Here is a 26,014-nt window from a genome sequence, read left to right on the forward strand (position 1 = left end):
CCTAAATATCCTTCAACTGACTGATGGGTAATGGAAATATGCTATACATACATTATTCAAAGGTGTGTGTGTGTGTGTGTGTGTGTGTGTGTGTGTGCGTGCACGTGCACAGGCTATTGAGTTGAAAAGAAAAATGAAATTATAGGGGCTGGAGAAATGGCTCCGTGGTTAAGAACACTGATTGCTCTTCCAGAGGTCCTGAGTTCAATTCCCAACATCCACATGGTGGCTCACAACCATCTGTAATGGGATCTGACACCCTCTTCAGTGACAATGTGTACTCATATACATAAAGTAAATAAATAAATCTTTTTTAAAAAGGAGGAGAAAAGAAATTATAAATGGGTGGAAGTAGAAAATGCTACATTGTGTGAAATAATCCAGACTCTATACCACAGAGAAGTGGGTATAAAGAACCTTCTCTTCCCAGTAGAGGCCATCCCAGAAACCCACACCTGGTCAGCGTGGAGGAGCGAACAACCGACAGGCGGTGGATGTGTACACCCAGCCTCAACCCCCAAGGCACAGGGAACATCATGGAAAGGGGGAAGGGTGCTGGGGCAGCCAAACGCCAGGGAGATGTGGTGTCTTCTAGCTATGTCAGGGCAGCTACATGCATGGCATTTCAACAGTGTGGTCCCCTAAACAAGACCCCCACAAAGACGACATTAACCGACGGGCCAGTTAGAGGACAAACATCTTCAAGGCCCCACCCCTCGATGAAGAGCTCCCAGCAACAGTGGCTATTGAGAAAACGCGTCTTTCCCAGGGATGGGATGGTTCCTGGATGGTCAGCCTTAAACACACATAGATAAGAGCAATTCTAAATGATCGTATTATATAAGCTATAGATTATTTATATATGTATACACGTGTGTGCAAACTTAAAGAAGAGTCATAATGGCGAGAGGGAGCTGGGGGCATGGGTGGAGTTGAAATAAATGTAGTCCTTGTGGTGGTCTGAAAAGGCGTGGCCCCCATAGGCTCATAGATCTTAATGCTTGGTCACCAGGGAGTGGCACTACTAGGGGGTGTGGCCTTGTTGGAGGAAGTCTGTCCCTGGGGGTGGACTTTCAGGTTTCAAATGCTCAAGCCAGACCCAGTATCTCAGTCTCTTCCTGCTGATGGCCAACCCAGATGTAGAACTCTCTTCTTCAGGACCGACCATGTTGGCCTGCATGCCACCATGCTTCCTTCCATGACAGTAATGGACTGAACCTTGGAAACCGTAAGCCAGTCCCATTTAAATGGCGTCCTTTATAAGAGTTGTGTGGTCATGGTGTCTCTTCTCAGCAACAGAAACCATAACTGAACTAGGACTCACATGTGAAATTTAAAAAAAAAATACAATAAATGTTTAAAAAGAAAAAAAACCCCAAACATCTCATTCTGTAGTCCCAGGATAGCCTGGCCATCACTATGTAGCCCAGGCTATCTCCAGGATTGCAACAATCTGCCTGCCTCTGCCTCCCAAAGCTGGAGAGCACAGTCATGAGCCTCTTTGCCTGGCACTAAAAATGTTTTCTACCATTATGAAAACGTCCAGGGTGTGTCCTAAGGAGAAGGGGAGAGGCTCTGAGGGAGTAACATCGACCAGCTACAGACCCTCTTAACCGAGTGCCATGCGTGCTGGCTAATGCTAGCTAACTCGACACAAGCTATTGTCATTTGGCAAGAGGGAACCTCCATTGAGAAAATGTCCCCACTGGATTGGCCTTTAAGCGTGGGTGTAGAACATTTTATTGATTAGTGATTAATGAGGGAAGGCCCAGCCCTTTGTGGGCCGGTGCCAACTCTGGGCAGGTTGTCCTGGGTTACTTAAAAGAGCAAGCAGAGCGAGTCAGGGATCAAGCCAGGAGCGTTCCTCCATAGTCTCTGCTTTGGTTCCTGCCTGGCTCTCCTCAAGGGTGGGCTGCAAGCTACAGGCCGAATTAAATAGTTATTCCCCAAGGTGCTTTCAGTCAGTGTTTTTTTTTTTTTTTTTTTTTTTTTTGCTTTTTTTCTGAGCTGGGGACCGAACCCAGGGCCTTGCGCTTCCTAGGCAAGCGCTCTACCACTGAGCTAAATCCCCAACCCTCAGTCAGTGTTTTATCACTGCAAAAGAAACCCCAACGAGGCTACCATTGAGAACGACAACAGAAAGTGGAGCGGCAGAGATAAAAGGTCCTTTCATGACAGCTGACCTGAAATCGCTTGAGTTCAGTGTCTTCATAAGGGTGAGGCAAAAAGGGATGAATAAAAGCTGGGGGTAGAGAAACTAGTCTCTACCTGAACAACCCTGGGGGCAGCTATTCTCAACCTGTGGTTTGCGACCCCCTTTAGGGATCCCACACCAGATATCCTGCATATCAGATATTTAATTAGGACTCACAACAGTCAAAAAATGACAGCTATGAAGTAGCAACGAGATAATTTTACGGCCGAGGGTCACCACAACATGGGGAACTGCGTTCACGGGTCTCCGCGCTAGGAAGCTTGAGAACCACTGCTGCCCTAGAGTGAGTGTGTGCACCCTGGTAAAGCCCACGGCCACGGCCGTCTTCAAGATGCCCCAGGAGCCCCTACCTTAAACAGAGAGGAGAACACATGAAATGTGTACACAGCACAGGAGCCGTCTGAGTCACACATGAGCTGGTTAATGTGGCTGCGCCAGGCTTCCTCAGCGTCATCACAGGAGACCGGCTGGAAGGCCGCAAGGATGGCCGAGAAGAAGGGCGAGGGAGGGGGAGACACGCCCCTGTCACCTTCTCCAAAGCTGAAAAACATAGACACCATGGCCATCAAAAGGTGGCAGCCTCTAGCACCCGCCTGTGCATGTTTGACACTTGTGTGCCTGGTGAGGTGGCCCTCTGGGTCCTTTATTCCTTGAAAGGAATCCTTCTAGGGCTTTGTTTTTTTTTTTTTTTACTAGAGGTCTCTGAGATCCTTGTTTTACCTCTGACATTTCTATGATTTTTCCTTTTTTTGGTTGGCTGGGGGTGGCGGTTTAAAACTGGTCTCAGTATGTAGTCTTGGTTGGCCTGAAAGTCACTATGTAGACCAGGCTAGCCTTAAAGTCACAGATTCACCTCTGTCTCCTGAATGCTGGCATCCAAGGGGTTCGCCACCATGCCTGGCATTTCCAAGGGCCTCAGCAAGCCCTTGCTCTCCCAAGGGCCAGGCCTTACACTAAACATCTGTTCCCACCAACAGCACCCTTCTTCTACACTTTGCATTCAGGGAAAAAACCAAAAAACCAAAACTCTAACCCAACTTTGGGTTCTTCAAACTTGTCCCTGATGCAGACAGACAAGAAATTATGTGCACAAACTCTGGGAATACTGAGTTTCAGGGAGGGCAGAAGGATGAGGAACAACAGAGTGAACACGAAAGACAGGAAGAGGATGGGGAAAGTCCTGCTCTTCCCTTGCTATCCGCCGAGCCTTTTCCTCTGATGGTTAGATAGCCTCTCTGTAGCCCCTGGCTTTGACTTAGCTCTTATTACAGCATCTCGACTTTGTGACATGTGGCAGATGCTGGATCAATGCAAGGTCTGGTGTTTTCACCTATCCGACTTCTCTTTGTGCTTATGAAAGTCACTGCTTTTAGAGGCATTGGCCACCATGCCACCAGACACTCCATTAAAGAGCAGGAGGTTAGCTTGTCAGGAGCCTGTTGGTTGTGTCTTTAACTCGGAAAGAATTCATTTTCAAGCTTAGCTCATATCTCATCTTCAAAGCTTCAATTCCCCAGGGATTTTTTTGGGGGGTGGGGAGCTCTTTTCATGTCGCTCCCTGGCTCTGTAAATTCTTAGTCCCGTGAAAAGCCCTCCATGGGGTAGGACGACAGCATCTCAGTGAGGCCCTGCCAGGTTCCACATTAGGAGGTCCCTGCAGTATGAGGGTGTGTGAGTAACTAGTGAGAGGCACTCTATGTGGTGCATACTCATGCTGACCCCTTCCCCAGGGGCTGCCTTGCCTGGCGAGAGTGTACTGGTCCAGGCCCCGATTGCCTTTTTCCTCCGCCTCCGTCATATCCAGGCTGAAGCTGTCACTGCATTCAAACGTTGCCGGGAGCTCATTGATGGAGCTTGAAAGATCGTCTTCATGCACAGTGGTGTCTTCCTCTTCTGGGACTGCCTCAGCCTGCAGTGACAAAAGTTTAAACCCCAATGTGTAAGAATTCTGGATTCAATGAAGCAGAAATGAAATACTGGGAGGGAGGAAAAAGGGCTTAGGAATTCTCCGAAGTGTCCTTTCTTTATCATCTTCCTTTCGGTGTCTTCCATAATCATCCCTAAGGGCTTGGTCTTGATCTATGTTCAGATTGTAATGACCCCCTAACTTCAATATTGTCAGAGCAACTCCTCCCCCCACCCTGCCTAGCTTCCGTGTTTACAGATTAGCAACCTCTGCTCCATGTACAAAGCATTTATTTGCTCAGTGTTGGGTTGGCCATCAGAGTTAGAGCTGGAAGAGAAGCCATTTGCCTTCGTAGTCCTAAGACCTCGGCACCCCCAGAACAGAAGATGTATATGCTAACGCCTGGACCAGTCCCTGGAGGCCCGCTTCACAAGACTCCTGTAGTTTCAAAACCCAGAAAGAAGCCAGACTCAGATAGACTCTGCTTTTACAGCCCAATATCTTAGAGACAAGCACATTCAGACCTGTTCTCCAACAGGAAATTCCTTTTCCAATAAAGGCTAGAATGTAGGTGCATCGATGCATGACATGACAGACGCTCAGGGGGGAATCTGTGGTGTGCCTTACACCATGGTGACAGGCTTTCTTAAACAGAAAGCACCCCATCGCCCACCTGCATGAGGGTGCATTGTACCCTCCCAGGGCAAGCGGCTAAGGTGAGAGTGTAGCTCTCATCTCTCACCCAACCATAGAGCAATAAACAATAAAAAGTAACCGCTCTAGGGCAGGCAGATCGGAGCTCAGTAAGAGGCAGGGAAGAGATACACAAAGTAAAACAGAAAAAGGGGCTGGGCTTGAGCTGAGGCGGGGTGTGGGGTGGGGAAGCCAGCGGGAGACCAGCCTGTTCCATGAGAGGAAGGAAGGCAGCTGGGCTACACGTCAGAAAAGCAGAGGAAGGGAACACACGTGCGTGCTTCTGTGAGTCGTCTCAGAATAAAGTCAAGGTGAAGAGAAACATCTGGACTTACACCTTTAGCATGGGTTAGCTTGTGGCCGCTGGCTTACAGTATTCTGAATTTGGGATTAATGGGGAAACACGAGCAGGAGTTAAGGCTGTAGAAGAGAGTCAGGACAGCTCACGTCCTTGGTGGTGCCAAGTTCTTACGGATGAATCTATGTTTTCTCTAACACCATAACTATGTCAAATACCACAGAATTTAGGTCATGAGAAAACAGAGGTATCTTTAAGAGCGAGGTTTAATGTTTTATTGATAGAATCAGATTATTCCTCTCTTGAGAGAAATCAGTCTGTCTGTCTGTCAGTCTATGTACTCATATTTAAAAGAAACAGAGAGACTGTAGTCACGCTGAATTTTTTTTTTTGATGCTTTTCCAAGAAATTTAACTTAAAATGCCTTAATCTTGGGATTAATGTTCTACTGATTTTCGATCTAGAACAAGAGTTTGCTCAGGGGACTTTATTTTATTTTTTCCAAAAAAAAAAAAAAAAAAAAAAGGACAGTTCCAACTCCAAGAATCCCAGTTATAGTTTTTATTTCTCCTTTTGAGTTGGGGCAGCCTTAGAAAGAATTCTTATTTCATCTCTAATATTTTTAGATAATTGCACCTCAGTGGTTACTATTGGTTTAAAGCATCCAGAGGTTTCTTGATTTCAGCCTATTGTAAAATGATGTAGAAAATGTTATAGTTTTCCTTTAGCAGTATCTCCTCCCCCCTCTCTCTCTCTCTCTCTCTCTCTCTCTCTCTCTCTCTCTCTCTCTCTCTCTCTCTCACACACACACACACACACACAAAACATTTTTTCCTCTTTCAAAGTTGTAAAACTGTAGCCAAAATCAGGATCAGGAATGATTAATTCCATTCCAGTAGATACCAGACTTTTTTTGATATCTCTAGTATAAATAAATAAAATTCTACACTAAAGGTCCTATGTGTGGTTACAGCATGCGAATGAATGCTTTATGGGCAGGGTATTTTCTGTGGATTTTGATTAAAAAAAAAATGAAATGTCTACAAGTTTGGTTGTTTTTTTTTTTGTTTTTTTTTTTTTGTCTCAAAGCCAACCTTTAGCTAGGAGAGTTTTATGAAAGTCTGGCATAATTCTGTGTGCTCGACATTAAATATTCCTATCGAATCAATGAGCAAATTGTGTAATGGTTCTTACGCAGGGAAAAATCCACCCCACCCCCCCACCGTGGGCGAATACTCCTACGCCTCACTTAGAGAATTGTTTCTGAAAAGCCACCACACTCTCGCCACCACAACAGTCTCTCCACCGCTTTCCTCTGCAGCCAGTAGTCAAGGATTTCCTCTTACAAAGACCTCAGGCAAAATCTCTCAACCAAAGGGAGGTCTGCTCAAGTCTGTGAGCGTAAATCAACTTCAAAGCGTGGGAATGGGCAGGAGCTTCAGCCATTTCGAAGCAGAGGCGTAAAGCCCCTCGGACTATAATAAAAATTCCACAAATCTCTTCACCTTTGACCCCTCTGAAATCTGCAGATTATTGATATCAGGCAAAGAGGCCTCGAAGTTTGTTATCCTGGCATTGAAGGGATGAGGGTCTGCCGGGGTGGAGTCGCAGGCGCTGGTCAGCAGCTCCATAGGATTGGCCTCCTCGGAGGGGGAGAGATTCATGATCTGTTTGGAAGGCAAAGCAAAGAGACCATAACAGGAGCTTCCTGTCAGGGGAACACACCGTCGCCCCCCAGTGGTTGGTTGACAGACACCACTTTTCCAAGTTCTGTACGCCACAGGTTGTTAGCATATTAACACAGCAGAGGGCCAGCCCCCTGTGAATCTGGCCTTAGGGCACCAACTGCGTACCACGTACCACGACCTACAGAGAAGAGGTCACTGAGACTCCACCCGAGCGTTCAGATTTCAGTCCAGCAGCCATAGAGTTTATTTAGCAGGAAACAGAACTCCTGGATTAACTCAAAAGACAAAACCAAGCCCAAGGCTTCCCGGCTCTCCAGTGGGAGAGCCTACTTACGAGGTCTGAATGTTCCAGGATCTGGCTGGCTGTGAGGTCCTCCTCCGATGACTCATCTGAATCCTCGTGGCTCATCTTGTTGAGGCTGGGAGTGCTTCTAGAGAGCTGGCGCTCCTCCAGGGTCTGCATGTCGCACTTGTCCAGGCTGTCCAGGGAGCGCCTGCGCACTCCCCAGTTGAAGTTGTCCATACTCTCCCCCTGAAATCACACCACAATCCGCTTTTCATGACACTGTCGGTCAGTCCCAGCTTAGAAACAAGCGCGGTCACCATCAACTCTCAAGCCCTTCCTCATCTGCTGTGATGCTCAGACCTCGGTTTACCAATGAGAGGAGACAAAAAAAAAAAAAAAGCAAAGCTTTTCTGCTAATGCGTGTCACCGCACAAGTAGAAGTGAAGGCACACATCAAAGAGACATGTGTGTGTGTGTGTGTGTGTATATATATATATATATATATATACATATATATATGTATATATAGTGTATGTGTATATTATATATATGTATACATATGTGTATATATGGGGTTTTTTTTTTTTGAAACAAGGTTTCATTGTATAGCCTTGGAACTCACTTTGTAGTCCAGGCTACCCTCCAGCTCACAGAGCTCCATCTGTATCTGTCTCTGTCTTTGTCTCTCCTTCCCTCTCTTCCTCTTTCTCCCAAGTGTTGGGATTAAAGGCATGCACCATCGCACCCGGCAGGAGATACATATTTCTTAAAGCTGATTTTGGGAAACCCTAGAAAATTTTGTGTTTTCAAAAATCTGTCAGAAGAAGAAAGAAGAAGGAAGAAGGAAGAAGGAAGAAGGAAGAAGAGGAGGAAGAGGAGGAGGAGGAGGAGGAGGAGGAGGAGGAGGAGGAAGAGAGGGAGATTATGAATACTAAAATAACTTTAAAATTAGCATACACCTCCTCGCCCTGCCAGCCTCTAATTAGTTAGAGCACGGGGAGGAGAAACAAGTATGCTCACAGCACATTCCAGAATTCCTTGGCTGTTAAGTAGAAGCTCGTTAGGTAAACATCCCAGACTGCTTTGCCACAGCAGATTCCACAGGGGGAAAAAACTGCAGAGTTAAAGGCTGTGAGAGCTGTATAAAGTTTGAGGGGCCATGCACTAATCGGAAGCCACATCTTGGCTGTTGCTTAAGGCTCATCTTTAAATTGTCCCAAGCTGGGAAGTGGTTCGATTTCACTGAAGATGTCCTTCTGAGTTACCCATTCTGATTCAGTGAGAACTGGCCTAATCGGCCAAGGAAGTTTTAACTCCTGGAGTTGTATCTCACATCTTCTCTACAAAGCACCAGGCATTAAATAAGTCTATTTGGCTGATATAACTTTTTTTTTTCCTGCAGAAATGAATGTGGGGTTTGGTTTTCTGTCTCCTGAGGCAGGCATAAAGGAAGATATCTACACTGTACTGACTGAATGAGTGTGTCAACTTGACACAAGCTGGAGTCATCCCAGAGGAAGGAACCTCAGTTGAGGAAATGCCTTCATGAGATCCAGCTCTGTGGCTGTTTCTCAATTGGTGATCAATAGGGAGGGCCCAGCCCATGGTGGGTGGTGCTACCCCTGAGATGGTATTCTTGGGGTTCTTGGCCGAGCAAACCACGGGGAGCAAGCCAGTAAGCAGCATCCCTCCATGGCCTCTGCATCAGCTCTGCCTCCAGGATCCTGCCTGTGTGAGTTCCTGTCCTGACTTCCTTCAATGATGAACAGCAGTATGTACACCAAATAAACCCTTCCCTCCTCAGTTCACTGTTTCGGTCATGGCAGCTATTGAAACCCTAACTGAGGCACACTCTGATGATAAACAAGACATCATCTGGGTAAGACCCAGCACTCTGTCTCATTTGACAGTCATTTGAAGCAAGGCCTAATGGTTCCTGAGGTAAAGCTATGCCTCTGAGGGGAGGTCGGCGAGCAGCACAATAGTCCAAGGCCCATGGGCGAGCATCCGAGGCAGTGAGCGGGAGGCTTATTTTTCCTCCTCTGGTTCCTGGTTTTAGCTAGGGTGGGTTTGGGTGGACCAGTCCTCGGTGTCACAGACCTCACCTCTAGCAGGTGTTGGCAGCCTGTCTGAGGTTGACTATTTGTGGAAGAAGGCAATAGTAAGACTTCACTGCAGATATAGAAACGGTTACTCCCATTTGTCCTGTTACGGTGTTTTCAAGAATTTATTTATTTTATTTTACGTGTGTGCCGGTGTGCATGTAGGTGTACTATGAGCATGCAGTGCCCACAGAAGCCAGCGGAGGGAATCAGATCCCCTGAAATTAAAGTTACAGACGGCTGTGAGCTGCTGGGATGCTGGGGAACTGAACCTGGGTCTGTACTCACGCTGCATGGGTTGGGCTTCCCTAATTTGAAGTGTTCCAAAATACCAATTGTTCTTGAGCACCATCATAGAGTTCCCAAGTGGAAAATTCCATGATAGAGGTCACAGGCAAAACCCAGGACCCCTAAATGCTGAATGAAATTACCATCAGGCAGAGGAAATAAAAGCGAATTTAGCATTTCGATATGAGGCTCTTCCCCAAGAAACTGTGTATATTATGTGTATGCAAATATTACAAAATAAATAAAACTCCTCAAATCTGAAACACTTCTAGTCCCAAGCATTCTGTGTAAGGAAACTCAACCTGTACCTGTTTGCCTCAGATGACTGTGAGAAATTACTACTATGGGCTGGAAAGATGGCTCAGTGGTTAAGAGCACTGACTGCTCTTCCAGAGGTCCTGAGTTCAATTCCCAGCAACCACATGGTGGCTCACAACCATCTGTAATGCGATCTGATGTCCTCTTCTGGTGTATCTGACAGCTACAGTATACTCATATACATAAAGTAAGTAAATAAATCTTTAAAAAAAAGAAAGAAATTACTACTAAATAATTCGGGTTTCTTCCTGGTGGGTACAATTAATTCCTTGGTTGAGGGCTTGATGTAACTACTGTAGTGGGAATATGAAAAAAAAAAAAAGTATAAGACCAAAAGATCTTGAAAGAAAGGAGAAATGTAATTTGTAAAAAAGAAAACAAACAAACAAAAGCCAAAAGGAGGGGGTGGGGAGGGAAATAAACAGGAACAAGGATGTGAGAATCTGTAAATTTCTCTGTGCCAAATGAACAGATGAGGTCGGGCAGGCGCCCGAAAGCCACAGCTCTGGAGGGCTCCTCCATGATTCGAGCCTGAGGCATCCCAACGGGATCCCAGGTAAGAGGCTGCTCCACTGGGCACAGGTGCTCGCGATGTGGGGGAAACCGAACCCCCTGGGCATCAGAACTGGAGACACGGTTAACATCTGTCTCCATAGAGGAGGCGAAAGCTGCGGAAATTGTTTCCCTTGTAGTGGCTGAGGGTCTAGCCCTGGCTAATGTCCACAGTGGAAGGACTATGGTGTAGCTAGGAGGTAGAATGTGTGCTCACTGTTGTTAATGGTTCTTGGGTTCAGTTTCTAGCATACACAGCAAAAGTCTATAGTGCGCAAAAGTCAGCCCAGATGTCTTTTTAAAAAAATTATTACTTTGCATGTATGAATGTTCTGTCTGCATGTATGCCTGTGTGCCATGTGTGTGCTATGCCAGTGCGGGCCAGAAAAGGGGGTTAGATCTCCAGGAACTGGAGTGAGAGATGTTTGTGAACTGCCCTGTAGATGCTAGGAACTGAACGTGGGTCCCTGTAAGAGCAGCTAGCGCTGTTAAGCACTGAGCACCTCTCCAGCTCCGAGCCCAGCCTTCTCAGCATGGCACAAAATACACTCAGTTGGAGCCATTTATTCTGCTGCTCACCAGATCCCAATTTGTACCAATTTATACTAGAGTGCCAGGGATTGAACCAGGTCTTTGTGCATGGTAAGAAAACACTTTCCTATTGAGCTCTATCCCTAGCCAAAAAAAAAAAAAAACAAAAAACAAAAACCCCCAAAACACTCTCCCCTCCCCCCCAAAAAACCCCTCAAAAAACATCAAATACATTTTTCCAAATAAAACTACTTAAGTGAGTCCTAAGTGGCAGGGTCATGGGTCGCTTGCCTGTACTGAGATAGGCCAGGGACCAGACATCACCATTATCAGCCGTGCGTGCTTTTTGCCAAACACTAATTTATCTAGTTGCCAGACATAGAGATAGCTTCTGCTTCTTAGAAAAGGAAGTGTTTCTTTTTAGTTTCGTTTTGTTTGTTTGTTTTTGATTTTTGTTTTTCCAGTAGTGCTGGGGCTGGAACTCGGGGCGCCATCCCTGCTAAGTAGACATTGTACCACTTAGGTACATCCTCAGCCTGATTTCACAGTCGACAGAGTAAAAGTCAGACAGAAGAGACAGTAGGGTGCCTACCCACAGATCCTATTCAAAGACCCGTCTCCTCTCAAGAGATGCAACCATGCAACGTCCAGAACTAAGGGTAATAAAGCACTTTTATATTTTAGAAGATATTTCCATACTAAAGCAGCCAAGGGGTGGGGGGAGGGCAAAAACCAAACCAAATCAAAAACAACAAACAAACCCCTCCCCTCCAAAACCCCTCTTCTATCACATACTTAGGTAGAAGTCGACACACAGGTAGGCAGACGTGCTGGAGGGGAGGGTAAGCGCTCTGGTTGTTATAGATACGAGATACAATGATACAGTGCACCTCCCTGAGCGCCAGGATCAAGTACGAGTAACAGTGTCTTACCTGAAGTTCCTGGGGAGCAGTTTGAATGGACAGAAAAACAAACAAAAGGTCTATTTAAAATGATTGTATGAAACACTTTAGTGCACTTTAGTTTCCACACAACAAGTAACAGTGTTAGCAATATATTCCTCAGTAGACACAACTCTTACAAACGAAGGAAAAGTATGCCTGAGCGCCAAAGGAGAAAAATCACTCACTATTCACCCTCAGAGCTCCTGCATGCCTTTCCGGCTTCCTGGCTGAAGTGATGTCATGAGCACTCGCAGAAGCAACTTCCAACTTCGGGACAACATTGTTTCTCCTTAACGCCTGTTTACTTAGAATGTCTGAATACCTGTTTGTGAGGAAATGTTTAAATGTCCCCGGGGGAGAAAAGAAGGCCAGAAAGGGGCATCAGTCGATCCCACTTACGAAGCTAAAAGTACGGTCCTGATCTGTTCAGGGAAAATGGGAGATGAACAGCACAGGGACACAGCCCCTTTAAAAGAGCCTGCAGCCTCTGAGGGCAAAAGCTGGGATGAAGGTTTTATTCTGATTCCAAAATTAACTTGGGATTTTGCTTGTTCCTTTGTTTCTGTTTCGGCAGCCATGTTTTGACAAAGAAGCCAGAGTATGCTTATATCACTGGTTTCAACACGAGCTATTGGCCACTGATGGGATTATCCAGTGACTAGCAGAGAGAATGCCAGCTGCATGCACGACACTGTGCCATGTGGCCTGCATTTGACCCCTCATGCTAGGTCCACAGGAAGTTTTTTTTTTTTTAAAGACGTATTTTTTATTCAATGCATATGAGAACACTGTGGCTGTCTTCAGACCCACCAAAAGAGGGCATTGGATCCCATTACAGGTGGTTGTGAGCCACCATGTGGTTGCTGGGAATGAACTCAGGACCTCTGGAAGAGCAGTCAGCGCTCTTAACCTCTGAGCCATCTCTCCGGCCCTGGAAGTTTTGATTATACCCACGGGCCCAAGGGGCAGACCTGACATTCACGATGACTCAAGTTCAAATGTTTCCATGCTACTGTGCTCTCGGCCTCTCAGTGTCTCCTGTTTTAGTTTAGTTCAGAACTGCAAAGCATCCTCAATGGGGTTTCTTCTTTATTTCTGAAACAGCGGTTATCTGTGTTGATGAGGCTAATTTTGAACTCTGGGGCTCTTGAGCCACCTGCCTTCGAGTCCCTGAGATTATAAGTGTTTGCTCTTTTCACTACTTTGCTTAGATTAATTTTTCTTATTTTCTTGAGCTCCTTATACAAATATTAATCTTTGAGAGTACTGATTTCTTTTTTTGTGTATGGAGTGCTTTGCCTGCATGGATCTGTGTACACCATTCACATGCAGTGCCCGCAGAAGCCAGAAGAGGGCGCCCTATCCCTGGGAACTGGAGTCACAGATGGCTTTGAGCCACCAGGTGGGTGCTGGGAACCCGACCCAGGTCTTTAAGAAGGGAGGTTGGTGCTGTTACCTGCTGAGCCACCTCTCCAGCTCTCTAACATCTCAACCTTAGATGATAAAGTCCCTGAGGTGATCTTCAGTTGTCAGTTGCTGTTGGCTAACGACAGACAGGTTCTGGTATTTATCATTTACTGTCCCTGGAAAAATCAGTTTTGTTTGTTTGTTTGTTTTGTTTTTCTCGGGGCTGAGATAGTCAGGTAGTCAAGCCTGTTAGATTTGTTAGACAAATATTCTGCCACTGAGCCAGCAGTTCTGGAATTATGTCTGATTGCCTTCCAGGCCACTCTGTGTAACACTGTCCTGGAGCGGAGACAGAAGGATGCCTTTAATGTCTAGAAAGCAGAGGGTGCTGTCCTTGAACCCTAACCTAAGAATAGCTTGGTCGCTGCATTTAGTGAATTCCTTCTTGGTCACTAACTGTGGTTAGCAGAACCCCCTGCAATCCTCTTAATAGGTTTAAGAACAATTTAAGAGGAAAATTAGGCAGGTGTTCATTTGAAGCTTGCCTTGGGGGTCAGTACTTTTTTTTTCTTTTTCGTTTCTTGAGACAGGGTCTTACTATGCAGCCCTGGCTGTCCCGGAACACCGGGCTGACCTCGAACTCAGAGGTCAGCCGGTCTCTGCCTCCCCGGTGCTGAGGTGACTATCACAATATGGGGAAGTACTTCTTTCTCTTACTATCTTCTGTGGGGGCGGGGTGGGGAGGTAGCAATGGAGATACAACCCCAGGGTCTTGAGTATAGTAGGCAAATGCTCTACCACTGACCAACAGGGCGAGCCTCAGCCAGTGCTTTGTCACTCTTAGGTTTGGGGTTACCCAATGTGCTGAGTGCTCTCATCTCTTCAGCTTGGACAGACACGGGGCAAACATGGCCCTGGGTGGACAACAGAAGCCAGCACTTTGGGCCTCAACTAGACATGAGTGAGTGGGTTTACCAGAAGTCACATTCCTTCTGTCAGCCACTCAGACTGTCATTTTCCCATCAGATCTCAGTTACGGTTAGGAGGCGTCTACCTACGGCAGGCTATAATCAACTTTCGCTTTGGGCCTTTAACTATAAGGACTGCAGCTGGAAGGGAGAGCGCATTCCGTTAAATGGGCATTGACCAAGGCAGCATTAGAAGAGACAATCTTGGGTTTTCATTCCCTGGAGGGAAGGCACTGCCTCTCCCAGGCAACATGCCCTGAGCTGTACAATGGCAGATGGTTTTCTCCCTCCTCCCAGGCCCACAGAGAGCAAAAACGGGTCTCATTCTTGCCATTCTAAACAGACTGATCTGCACACGCCTGCCATGACTTGAATTCGGCTGCCCCAGATGTCTGGAATGCCGACCACCAACCAGCCCTGAAGCAGGGGTAAGACAGCAGGTCTCTGTCCCACGTTTTATAGTCCATTCTAAGCACTAATGATTTCATTAAACACGGCACAGGAATGCGGGAGCCCGAGGGCTCTGATCTCATGGGGTGGCAACCCGAGCTTTGAAGTGACTGAATCACATCAACTTTACGTTAGAAATGAAATTGTTAGCATATTTTGCCCAGTTCCCAGTGAACAGGCTTAGAAATGATGCGTTCCTGTGATTAAAAAAAAAAAATTCTCCCTCAGACTACACACACAGTCTGTGTAGTCATTACGATTCACATCTCTGCCATTTAGAAATAAGTTGGCAACTTTTGCTTTGGGCTCAGACAGGAAGGGCGGGGTGATCTGTGCAACAGTGAAGCAGCTATTCTTTGCAGAACTTGATTCAAAACGCCTAACTAGAGAAGTTGCTACAGAAAGTGGTCAGCGGAGAAAGCAACATTGTTTCGTTAGACAGGCCAGTGGTCAGCAGCGGAGAGAGCAACACTGTTTCGTTAGACAAGGCAAGCGAGCGTTTGACTGTGACAGAGGAGACACCGTACCTCCCCGTCCTCCAGTTCCACGTCCAGGAAGTCGAAATCCCTGAAGACCCTGAACTGCTGCTCGCTGTTGGCGTCATCCATGTTCTCCTGCTCCCGGGTGCCGTCCTCGGAGGACACCAGGCTCGTCTGATGCTCCGGCAGATCCAGGTCTCCACACGAGGAAAAAATCACCTAGGGATCAAAAGAAGTCTCTTTTGAGAATCTCACAGTCCTCTGTTGTTTGTGCAGTGACTGATGGCCATTGGTTCCCTGGACGACTGTGTCTCCAGTACACACCTAATTCCTTAAGTGGGTATTTTTAGAATGTTCTCTTATTATTTATGTTGGACAGGTGCCTTTGGATTAAACTCGCTGCAAACACTGGAGTTCACACACTACAAAAGCATGCTGGAGTTGAAAGCGGCTCGCTATCTCTTAGTGGGGATGGTGGGACACTACTTACCGTGTGTGTGTGTGTGTGTGTGTGTGTGTGTGTGTGTGTGTGTGTGTGTGTGTGTGGTGTGTGTGTAAAACAATTAAGCATGTGTTCACAGACAAACTGGAGCAGCTAAAATTTTCCACTCTTCTTGCGCCGACTGAGGTTAGAAATCATATACCTTCGCAGGTCAAATGTAGATAAATAATATTCAAAGGATGACGTCAAGATACATTGGAAAGATAACCACAGGAGCAAAGGATTTAACCCTTTGAAAGACAAACCAGGAATTGGGAAGGATTAATAAAGAGAAGCCAAATTTTTATGCTTAGGTTCTTTTTACTTAGACATTCTATTTTTAATTAATGAATTAGTTGACTTTTTGAGACGGGTCTCCCTGGGTGTTCCAGTTGGCTGGAATGCTCTGTGGAGAGGAGGGTGTCCATAAACTCAGAGATAAGCTGGCCTCTGCCTCCCAAGTGCTGGGATTACACAGGCTCAGCGGCGGGGCACTGGCATCATAGAGTGTCTGGGTTCAAAACCCAGAAAGATCAGAAAGGAAAGGAAGGCATAAACACCAAGCGCTGGGTGTCCCACACCCCGCTACTGAGACCTTTCACTAGGCCTTCAAACGATGGTTGGTGGGGTCTGTTTTTGTTTTGGGGAAGAAGAAGGTCTCATTCTGTCTTGCAGGCTGCCCTGGACTCACTGTGGCCTCAGCCTCCTGGGGTTTACAGCATAAGCTGCCATGCCCGACTTAATAGAACTCTGAAGAACCAATAAACAGCAAAGGTTTCAGTAGTCAGTCTCTATTGAATATAGATATGAAACTAAAAGCTTTCTGTTGTGAACTAAAGTCCCCGGGGCTAGGGGTGAAGACACCACAATGGCGAATAAAACAATCAGAACCTCGTTATTGTGGAGAGTTGGAATGGTGCCGATCCAGACCTAAAATCATCTTGGAGTTCTTTTAGTCTTTGTTGTTATTGTTTTTCTTGTGTTTTGTTTTGTTTTGTTTTGTTTTGTTTTTTGGAAGAGAGTTTCTCTCTGTAGACCTGGTTGTCTTGGGACTAGCTCTATAGACCAGGCTGGCCTCAAATACGGAGATCCACCAGCTTCTGTCTCCCGAGTGCTAGGATTAAAGGTGTGAGCCGCCACAGCCTGGCTATTTTTAGTCCTCCTAATGCCCATTCTTTGTTCACCCTTGAGTCTGATCTAACACCTATTTGATTAATAAGTCAAACATTTGGAATATATTCTTAGCAGGCCTCTGGCTGCTACTAATCCAAGGTAAGAATCCAGCAGAAGGGATTTCCCCTTTTGGGGTTGGTCACATACCTGCCTTCAGTCTCCCACAATGCATCTGATAAATGTCCTAAGTTCTCACTAGGAAACATTCCATGGTGGACACATCAGTCAGGTAAACTTGAATCTGTGTTCCCATGGCCACTAAAATGTGGCTCAAAGGCTTAAATAGAAGCTGTCTTAACTCTTTTGAGGGGAGAGCTATAGTCTGTGTTGACACTTTACATAACCATTATAATGTTCTCTTGATCCTTTAAAGTGGGCAAGATATTATAAGAACAGAAATATAACAAATATCTTTCTAAGGTAAAAAGAATGAATGAGTGTGAACATTTCACCTTTTTTCCTTTTTCTAGTGTATAAAGAGAGCCCTGTGTTGTGGATGGCACAGATTGGGCATCTCAGATATGAAAACCCCAAATCTTAAAATGTTTTAAATCTCAACTTTCATTATTAAATAACTTACCAAGACAGGGTTTTTCTTTATAATTCTAGCTCTCCTGGAAGTCATTATGCAGACCAGGTTGGCCTTAAACTCACAGAGATCCTCCCGCCTTTGCCTCCCACGTGCTGGGATTAAAGGCATGTGCCACCACATCTGGCTTTCATCTGCAAACCCCTTCTGCCCCCCATCCCTCCACCACACACACACAGGGTTTCTCTTTGTGTAGCCCTGGCTGTTTTGGAACTCATGCTCTAGAGTAGGCTGGCCTGGAACTTACAGAATCCATCTGCCTCCGCCTCCCCAGTGCTGGGATTAAAGGCATGAGCTGCCACCACCCCCCACTGGCAAAACTGAAACTTGGAAAGATGAAATTTCCATGTTTGCAGATTTTAGAGAAGTCTAGATTTTGAGGCGTGATCACTGGGTCACGTCTACCCCAATCCACCCCAATCTAAAATCCGCTGAGGCTGGAAGCGCCCGTTCCTGGGTGCTGCAGATAGGGAACGCTTCCCGTTTGCCATGTGATGTGACGTACACATGGACCGCGAGGAGTGTGCCAGACACAATAAAGTGGAGGGTGGTAGAGCCATCGGCCTGGTCCGATTACCTCCACGGAGGCACCTTTCCTGGTGAGTGCTGCTTAAATGACTGCCATGCACTCCAGGCAAACATCATGGCCTGAAAGTATACGGAAGCGTGCCTGTGTGGATTTAGCTGCTCCCAACAGCAGTATGAAACGGCCCTGGTCAGCCATTCAAAAATGGTTTCTCTCCACTGCGGGCCATGCTGCATGGAACAAAGCCACCAGAGCAGCCCTCTGATAACAAAGTCACACTACAAAGGTAACTTAAACAGAAACCCTTTCCCAGCTGAGGGAAAAATCCGTTGGCAGGCTGGCACGTTTTCATGGGTCTCCAATGTCTCACCTGCTCGTATGGAATAGACATAGTCTGGGGCATTAAAACAGCTCCGCAGAGAAATGTGCTTGATGATTCTAAATTTCTCAGTTCCCTATTTCCTTTTAAACTTAAGCATAAAGATACCATAATCTACACACACATGCACACAATACATGCATACACATACACACACACACACACACGCACACGCACTCACACAGACACACATGCACACATGCACACACATAAATGCATGCTCAAGGGGTTGGGGATTTAGCTCAGTGGTAGAGCGCTTGCCTAGCAAGTGTAAGGCCCTGGGTTGGTCCCCAGCTCCAAAAAAAAAAAAAAAAAAAAAAGGAAAAAAAAAATAAATGCATGCTCACATGCACACACCACACATGCATACACACACACACACACACACACACACACACACACAGAGACACATTTCCAGGCCCTCTAAGAATATGCTCACCATACATAATTTGAATTTTCTATTTCAGAAATTTGCTTTCTGGCAGTCATCTATCTGTCCCTCTAAAACCTTGAGGACATTTTCTTTTCCACCTGTAACACCAGTGGAAACTTACACAGCACCATTTTGATAGATCTGTGTAACGTTTTATTGTTTTGCTACTGTGCCGTGAGTGGTGAGCAGATGTCACATTGTGAGCAAACTTCAGCCGATACATGATTATTTGCGTGTTATTTTAGGTAAGCAAAATGGTGATTCCTTAATAGGATGAGTGTGCGGTGAGCAAAACTGTATCCACGAGGACTGAGAGGAATGCTGGTCCTGGATGGCAGTGTGACGGACACTATCGCGTATGTGGTAATACAGTCTGGGCATGTTTGCAAAGATAATAAAGGTCTGAACACAGCTGTTTCTGAAGGCAAACAGCAGGGAAGTCTTCCTTGTCTCTGGGATAACGGTGTGAGAAGGTGCTGAATGCAGATGGCGCCTATCAGACGTGTCAGTCATACTAGAATCTTCACCATCAGTGACAGAAAAGACCAAAGGCAAAAGCAATACGATGCCAAAATAACCGTGGTGCGGGAGAGAACTTACAGACGGGTTTTTGCTTAGTCCGACTTCCTGGCCGCACAGAGAGAGGACGTGCACCAGCTTCTCTTTTGTTCTTTTCTGGAAAACGAGAAAGCACAGGGAGGGTTTTCATTCTGTGCAAATCTGCCCTCAGACATACAGGTTCTGGCCACCGAAAGTGAATGGTGGTTGCTTTAGCTAGGATTTTTTTTATTGCTTCTGGGAAACGGCATGACTAAAATCAAGTTGGGGAGGAAAGGGTTTATTTGGCTTACATTTCCAGATCATAATCCATTACTGGAGGAAGGCAGGACAGAAACCCAAGCAAGGCAGGAACCTGGAGGCAGGAGCTGATATGGAGGTCACAGAGGGGTACTGCTTACTGGCTTGCTTATAGAACTCAAGACCACCAGCCCAGGGATGGCTCCACCCACAGTGGGCTGGATCCATTAGTCTGATGACTAATGAAGAAAATGGCGTCTGGGTTTGTTTGTAATCTGATCTTCCTGAGGCATTTTGTTGATCAGGTTCCTTCCTCTCTGGTGACATAGACCATACAGCATAGTTATGCAAAGCTGAGCCTATTAGGGCTGGCTAGATGGCTCAGCTGGTAAAGACAACTGCTGTCAATCCTGGCTTACCTGAGCAGCATCCCCGGAACCTACATGGTAGAAGGAGAGAACTGACTCCACAAGTTCTCCTGTCACCTCCGAATATGTGATGTGGTGGGTATGCAATGTGGCACAGTCCATCAAATAAATGAATCGAGTTTTAAAAAATGAAAAATTAATTTGCTTGTGGTACTGAGGAGTAAATCCAGGGCTGCAAGGCAGGCTACACAAATGTTCTTAGCACAGAGGCAGACCTCCTTATTTATTTATTTATTTATTTATTTATTTATTTATTTATTTATTTATTTAATTTATTAAAACACTTTTTATTTTAGCAGTAAGAGTGTTTTGTCTGCATGAATGCATATGCACCATATGTGTGCAATGCCTGCAGAGGCCAGAAGAGGGCATCAGATTCCCCCGAAACTGGAGTTACAGATGGTTGTTAGCTACCACCTGGGAACTGAACCCAGGGCCTCTGTAGCAATCGGTGCTCTTAACTGCTGAGCCATCTCTTCAGCTCACGATAATAAAATAGATATTATGTATTTATTTTCAAGTGACTGTTAACCAAAAACAAGGTCCTCTCCATGTTTGAACTGTGCAGGGCAAACCTGTTTTGCTCAGGGAAATCAACTTCTAGGCCTTCCCATAGCATCCAAGAGTTCCCTTGAGATCTTGTCCTGTCTGTGGGAACTTTTAGTTTCAGGGAGGCTTAGCTTTCCTTCCATCAGAAATAAATCTATTTTGTTATAGAACCAGACTTCTCTGTCTCCGATGAGGTAACATTCTTACTGTCTGTAGACTGAAAGCGTTCAGTTACTCATAAGGCATAGTAAAGTAAAAAGGAAGTAGATTTAAATCTCTTTGTTTTTCCTCAAGAACATTCCTTTCCAGCCTCATATGTACAGCGTCTCTTCTGGAACCAAGAGATAGTGTGAACCTAGAGGTGTTGATGCACTTAAGAACCGGTCACAAAACCACCCTGCGAATCCCCTTTTCGGCTTTTGCTTTTACAGATGGAAACTTCTAGAGGGTGCTATTCACCCTGAGATCTCCTTCCTCCTCCCCTCCTCCTTTTTTTGAGCCAGGGTCTCTCTCAGTCACCTGGGCCATCCTGGAACTCATTATGTAGACCAGGTTGTCCCCGAACTCACAGATCTGCCTGCTTCTGTCTCTCTGGGATTAAAGCTATGCACCACTACTCCCGGCTGAAGATTTTCTTTCTTAATAGAACTTGGTTCGCTGCAGCTTTCATCCTGAAGGATGGTAGATTTCTCAGATAATTATCTCCCTAGGTCTTAGTTTCACTAATTCTGAAATCATTGGAACAAGGTACGGGGAGGAACTTTTTTTTCTTTCTTTTTCGGAGCTGGGGACCAAACCCAGGGTCTTGTGCTCGCTAGGCAAGCGCTCTACCACTGAGCTAAATCCCCAACTCCAGGGCGGAACTTTCTAATCTCTTCCCTCACCATGACTGTGATCATCGGCCATTGTAGCGTGCCACTAGGCTCTGAGCCGGGCTTCCAGTCCTGGAGACGGTGTTGAGCTTCATGGTGTGCAGGCAGACACAGTATTGGCCTTGCCCAGTACCTACCTAGCCTGCTTCTGATAACCCAGGCTTGCTTTCTATCCTGGAACGGTCTCCTCTCTGGGCTGGAGAGACGGCTCAGCAGTTAAGAGCACTTGTTGCTCTTGCAGAGGACCTGGGTTCAATTCCCAGCACCCACATCGCAACCATCTGTAAGTTCAGTTCAGGGGATCTGATGCCCTCTTCTGGCTTCTGTAAGTACTGCACCATAAAAACAAACCACTCTAACCAAAAGCCCCTCTTCCAGAACTACTGTGGATGTCAGAGAAGGGCGGGTCTCCAGCATGAAATCATCAGACCCAAAACCATAAAAATTTGGAACCATTAGAGTTTGCCATAGCTCCCTAGAGTGTCTCTGAGAATAGAGCTATCGAAGGGGACAAACAGGGGTCATGAACTTGGGAAGGGAAGGGAAGGGAAGGGAAGGGAAGGGGAAGGGGAAGGGAAGGGGAAGGGGAAGGGAAGGGGAAGGGAAGGGAAGGGAAGGCAAGGGAAGGCAAGGGAAGGAAAGGGAAGGCAAGGGAAGGCAAGGGAAGGCAAGGGAAGGGAAGGGAGGGGAAGGGAAGGGAAGGAAGGAAGGGAAGGGAAGGGGTGGGGCAGTAAGGAGAGGAATCCAAGGCTCTGGATCCTGACGTCTGGGCCCTGGGCTGCAGCTGTGCTCACAGCCAAGACAAATGCTGCTAACATCCTGATCTTCAATTTTTATCAAAAGCCCCATGCGCTAAGGCTTGGTCAGCAGCTGCAGTGCTACTAGGAGATGGCGGACCACAGGGGGTGGAGCCTAGTGGGAGGAAGCCAGGTTATTGGGGGTGGGCTCTAGGAGGAGGGGGTGGGACTCCCGGTCCTTCTCTTTCCCTTTGCTTCCTAGGTGCTGACGAATGAGCCTCCTCCAACCTAACGTTCCATCACGACACTCTGTGCTGCCACAGGCCCAGCCACAGGGCCAAATGACTGTGAACCAGAGCCTCACGCATGAGCCAAAGTCAACCTCCATTAATCCAGCCCCTCAGGTACTTTGACTCTTTTACACAACACTAACATGGATGGTGTAATAAATCCCTTTTCCACTTAAAATAACTTTCCAGTGGGTGTCTGGCACATGCCACTAAAATACTTCAGAACAATGCAGAAGCTTTACCTGACAGCCATGGGCCATCAATACCATGACAGTTACCCACAGGCCGTACCCAGGCCCAGGCTGTGATGACACAGAGAATTCTGGTGGTTCCTTCTGCTCTCCTCACAAAGTTTGGTGTGCTGATGTCAACTGTGCTTAAAGTTTATGCTCGGAGGAGAGTGTCTAGAAGGCTCCTCGAGTGTGCGGCCCAGGCTTCTGTTTATGGGACATGGTGTTAGGACATGGATTGGGGGCAAGGGCTTTCCACACTGGAAGGCTGCCATGGGAAAGGGAGACCAGAGCAGGTTTTGTTTGCAAGTCCTAAGAGAGGTAGAGCCGGTGAGAGAAGAGGCCAGAACAGCCAATGGCCTGCTCACAGATAAAAGGGTTGACTCTGAGACCCATTGCTGGAAGGGTTGGGGTCGAGGTGGCTGGGGTGGTGGTGAATTAGTCTCACGCAGGGAGCTGTACCTGAGAATACTGGGGTCTTTTCCAGCTCACAGGAACAAGGACATTGGAGTTAGAGCCTGAGGAGGTGGAGGACGCACTCCGGGTGACGGCCATGGCCCTAGGTTTCCCATCCCGTCCGGAGGAATTCTGGAGTTCATCATACCGTCTCCCAATGATCGGAGTCTGGAGAAAGAATGATGCAGAGGTTATGATCCCACCTCGACACTTCTACCGTACAAGGAACTGCTCGGCGCAGAAGTAATGAGAAAGCGATCGTGTGGAAGCTGGGTGAGGTGGCCCACACCTTTAATCCCAGCACTCGGGAGGCAGAGGCAGGATCTCTGTAAGGCCAGCCTGGTCTACAGAGTGAGTTCCAGGACAGCCAGGGCTACACACAGAGAAACCTCGTCTTGAAAAAGACGAGACAAAAAACCGGTCAGGTGATTAGAACCTGATCGGACACAGAAAAACTCAGTGTTGCATGCTGGCTTGTTTTCCGGGTGTTCAGTCCATATTCTGAGCCACAAAGATATCTCCCCGCTCTCCTCGTCAGCAAGAAGCCAAGGCAACAGCCTCATAAATTATGCTTTAGACTCTAGTGACTGAAGACTGAAGCAAAGTGAAGAAGGCTAAGCCAGTTTTTAGATATTCAAGCTTGACTCATTCTCTTTCCCTCTTCTCTTGCTCTTCTCGCTGCCACCCCTTGTCTGTCTGTCTGTCTGTCTGTCTGTTTGTCTCTGTAGCTCTGGTCTGCCTGGCTTGAACTTGCTCCCTAGACCAGGCTGGCTTTGGGTTGAAGCCTCTGTTTCCTGTTTCCTCTGTGCTGCAATTACCATTCAGCTCCCTTCACCATACCAGTTTTGAAATAATGTCTTCTAATAAAAGATTAAAATTAATTTCCTCCTCTCCAATCTCTAGTCATCAATCTTTATGTACTCTCAGTTATTGACAATTTTATCTAAATTATTATTCAAACAGATGAGATCATGGCCAAAGTATTCTTTCATGTTTCTTTTTCTTTTTCTTTTTTTTTTTCCTGGAGCTGAGGACCGAACCCAGGGCCTTGCGCTTGCTATACCACTGAGCTAAATCCCCAACCCCAGCCAAAGTATTCTTAATAATACTTCATAAAGGTCACTTTCTGGAACTCCCACAGTACGTGGCCAGGCAGGAGAGCACCTTTTACATTCTGCCTCCAACGAGGTCTCAACCGGAGATCCTTGAAGTGGCAGAAACTGACTGGGACCATCTGTATTTAGCTCCTAGGGTCCTACCAGTCTAGAGCAGGTCTGGGTTCCTGGGAGCTGAAGGATTTAGATTAACTGGTTAATGCTTTCTCTACATCTTTGGATCAAAACAAATTCAAGTTAAACCCCAGAAAAAAGTTAAATATGGCTGCTGACTATCTTACTATCATTTTCATACTAACTGTATGATACAGGTGTCACATCTTGAACTCAGAAAAGGGCAATGAAGAAATCAATCTCTCCCTCCCCTCCCTTCCTCACCCCTCTCCTCCCTTCCCCACCCCTTCTTCATCCCCTCCTCTCCCCTCACTTACTCACCCCTCCCCTCTCTCATCCCCTCCCAGCCCCTGCCTGTGTCTCTGTCATTTGTTTGTGTGATCCACAGACAGGAATGTGTGCCTGCATGTAGCCCAGTGGCAGCCAGAGCAGGATGCAGGATGGAAGAGTCTTTTCTCTTTTTCCACCTATTTCCTTGAGACAGGGTCTCTCACTGCACTGGAAAGTCATGTTTTGTCTAGCCTGCCCTGTGAGCTCTCGGTGCCTGCCTTTTTCCACCCTACAGTGGTGGGATTATGGACATACATGGCTAACTATGCCATGCTTTTTACATGGATGCTGGGAATTTGAACTCTAGTCCTTGTGCCTGGAAGGCAAGCGTTCTTACCCACTGAGCCATCTCCAGCCTGTGGTTTCCATTTCTAATAAGAATTTAATTGAGAGCCCCATACCCACTCATTCTTAAAGGGACAGAACCTAATTTAGGCTTCAGATGTCTTCCTCCCTCTAGGCTACTGGCATCATAAACTCGGGCTACAGTTCACAGAAAAGGTCACAATGGGTCAGGACCTCTGAGATGTCAAAGTGGAAATCCAGGGTCTTGCCCGGCAGTTCCTTCGAGGCGCTGGTCCACACCCGGTGGAGTTCTATCTTGGAGAGGTCGCTGTGCTGGTAGGAAGGCAATACCAGGCTGGCTGACCGAGAAACAACCAGCTTCAAGATGTTCAACGCTTCCCTCCAGTGAATGCTCTGTTGGCGAGAAACGGCCAAGGGTTAAAGGTTAATAAGTCCATGTTTTCAGAGTCAATGCTCACACCGAATAATCTTGTGAGCAGTCAGAATTCACCGGCTTAACAACATAAAGTGTGTAGCAAGGGAATGACTGGTGAGATACAGAGAGCGTTTATAAGCCAAAGGAACCACACCGAGGAAGTAAGCTAATAATACGGATCTGCTGTGTCCGTGTCGAAGTCACTTAAATCAGCGGTTCTCAAACTGTCCAGTGCTGGGGTCCTTTAACAGTTCCTCATGTGTGGTAACCCCCAAAAAACAAAATTATTCTCATTGCTACTTCATAACTGTAATCATGCTACTGTTATGAGTCGTAATATAAACATCTGTGTTTTCTGATGGCCTCAGGTGGCCCTGTGAAAGGTCCCTTCACCCCTCCACAGGGGCTGTGACCCACCTGTCGAGAACACTGACCTGGTTAAAAATTGCAAGGTATTATTATTTTAAAAAAAATCTATTTATTTTATGTATAAGTACACCGTCGCTGTCTTTAGACACACCAGAAGAGGGCATCAGATCTCATTACAGATGGTTGTGAGCCACCATGTGGTTGCTGGGAATTGAACCTAGGACCTCTAGAAGAGCAGTCAGCATTCTTAACTGCTGAGCCGTCTCTCCAGCCTGCAAGCTTCCTTATGTTGATAAAAA

General features: G+C 46.5%; 1 protein-coding gene across 1 annotated transcript in view; it reads right to left on the minus strand.

Annotated features, from left to right (window-relative positions):
• Fry (FRY microtubule binding protein) overlaps nucleotides 1-26,014 on the minus strand; it is a 237,550-nt gene that overhangs the window by 23,635 nt on the left and 187,901 nt on the right. The window contains exons 48-55 of the mRNA XM_032886834.1: nucleotides 25,145-25,324; nucleotides 23,073-23,234; nucleotides 19,307-19,381; nucleotides 15,174-15,344; nucleotides 7,135-7,332; nucleotides 6,618-6,779; nucleotides 3,958-4,124; nucleotides 2,566-2,755 (exon numbers count right to left, since the gene is read on the minus strand). Coding sequence (XP_032742725.1) covers nucleotides 2,566-2,755; nucleotides 3,958-4,124; nucleotides 6,618-6,779; nucleotides 7,135-7,332; nucleotides 15,174-15,344; nucleotides 19,307-19,381; nucleotides 23,073-23,234; nucleotides 25,145-25,324 — 1,305 coding nt within the window. The remainder of the gene's footprint in view (nucleotides 1-2,565; nucleotides 2,756-3,957; nucleotides 4,125-6,617; nucleotides 6,780-7,134; nucleotides 7,333-15,173; nucleotides 15,345-19,306; nucleotides 19,382-23,072; nucleotides 23,235-25,144; nucleotides 25,325-26,014) is intronic.

Source organism: Rattus rattus, chromosome 16 (assembly GCF_011064425.1).
Source record: "Rattus rattus isolate New Zealand chromosome 16, Rrattus_CSIRO_v1, whole genome shotgun sequence".
NCBI lineage: Eukaryota > Metazoa > Chordata > Mammalia > Rodentia > Muridae > Rattus > Rattus rattus.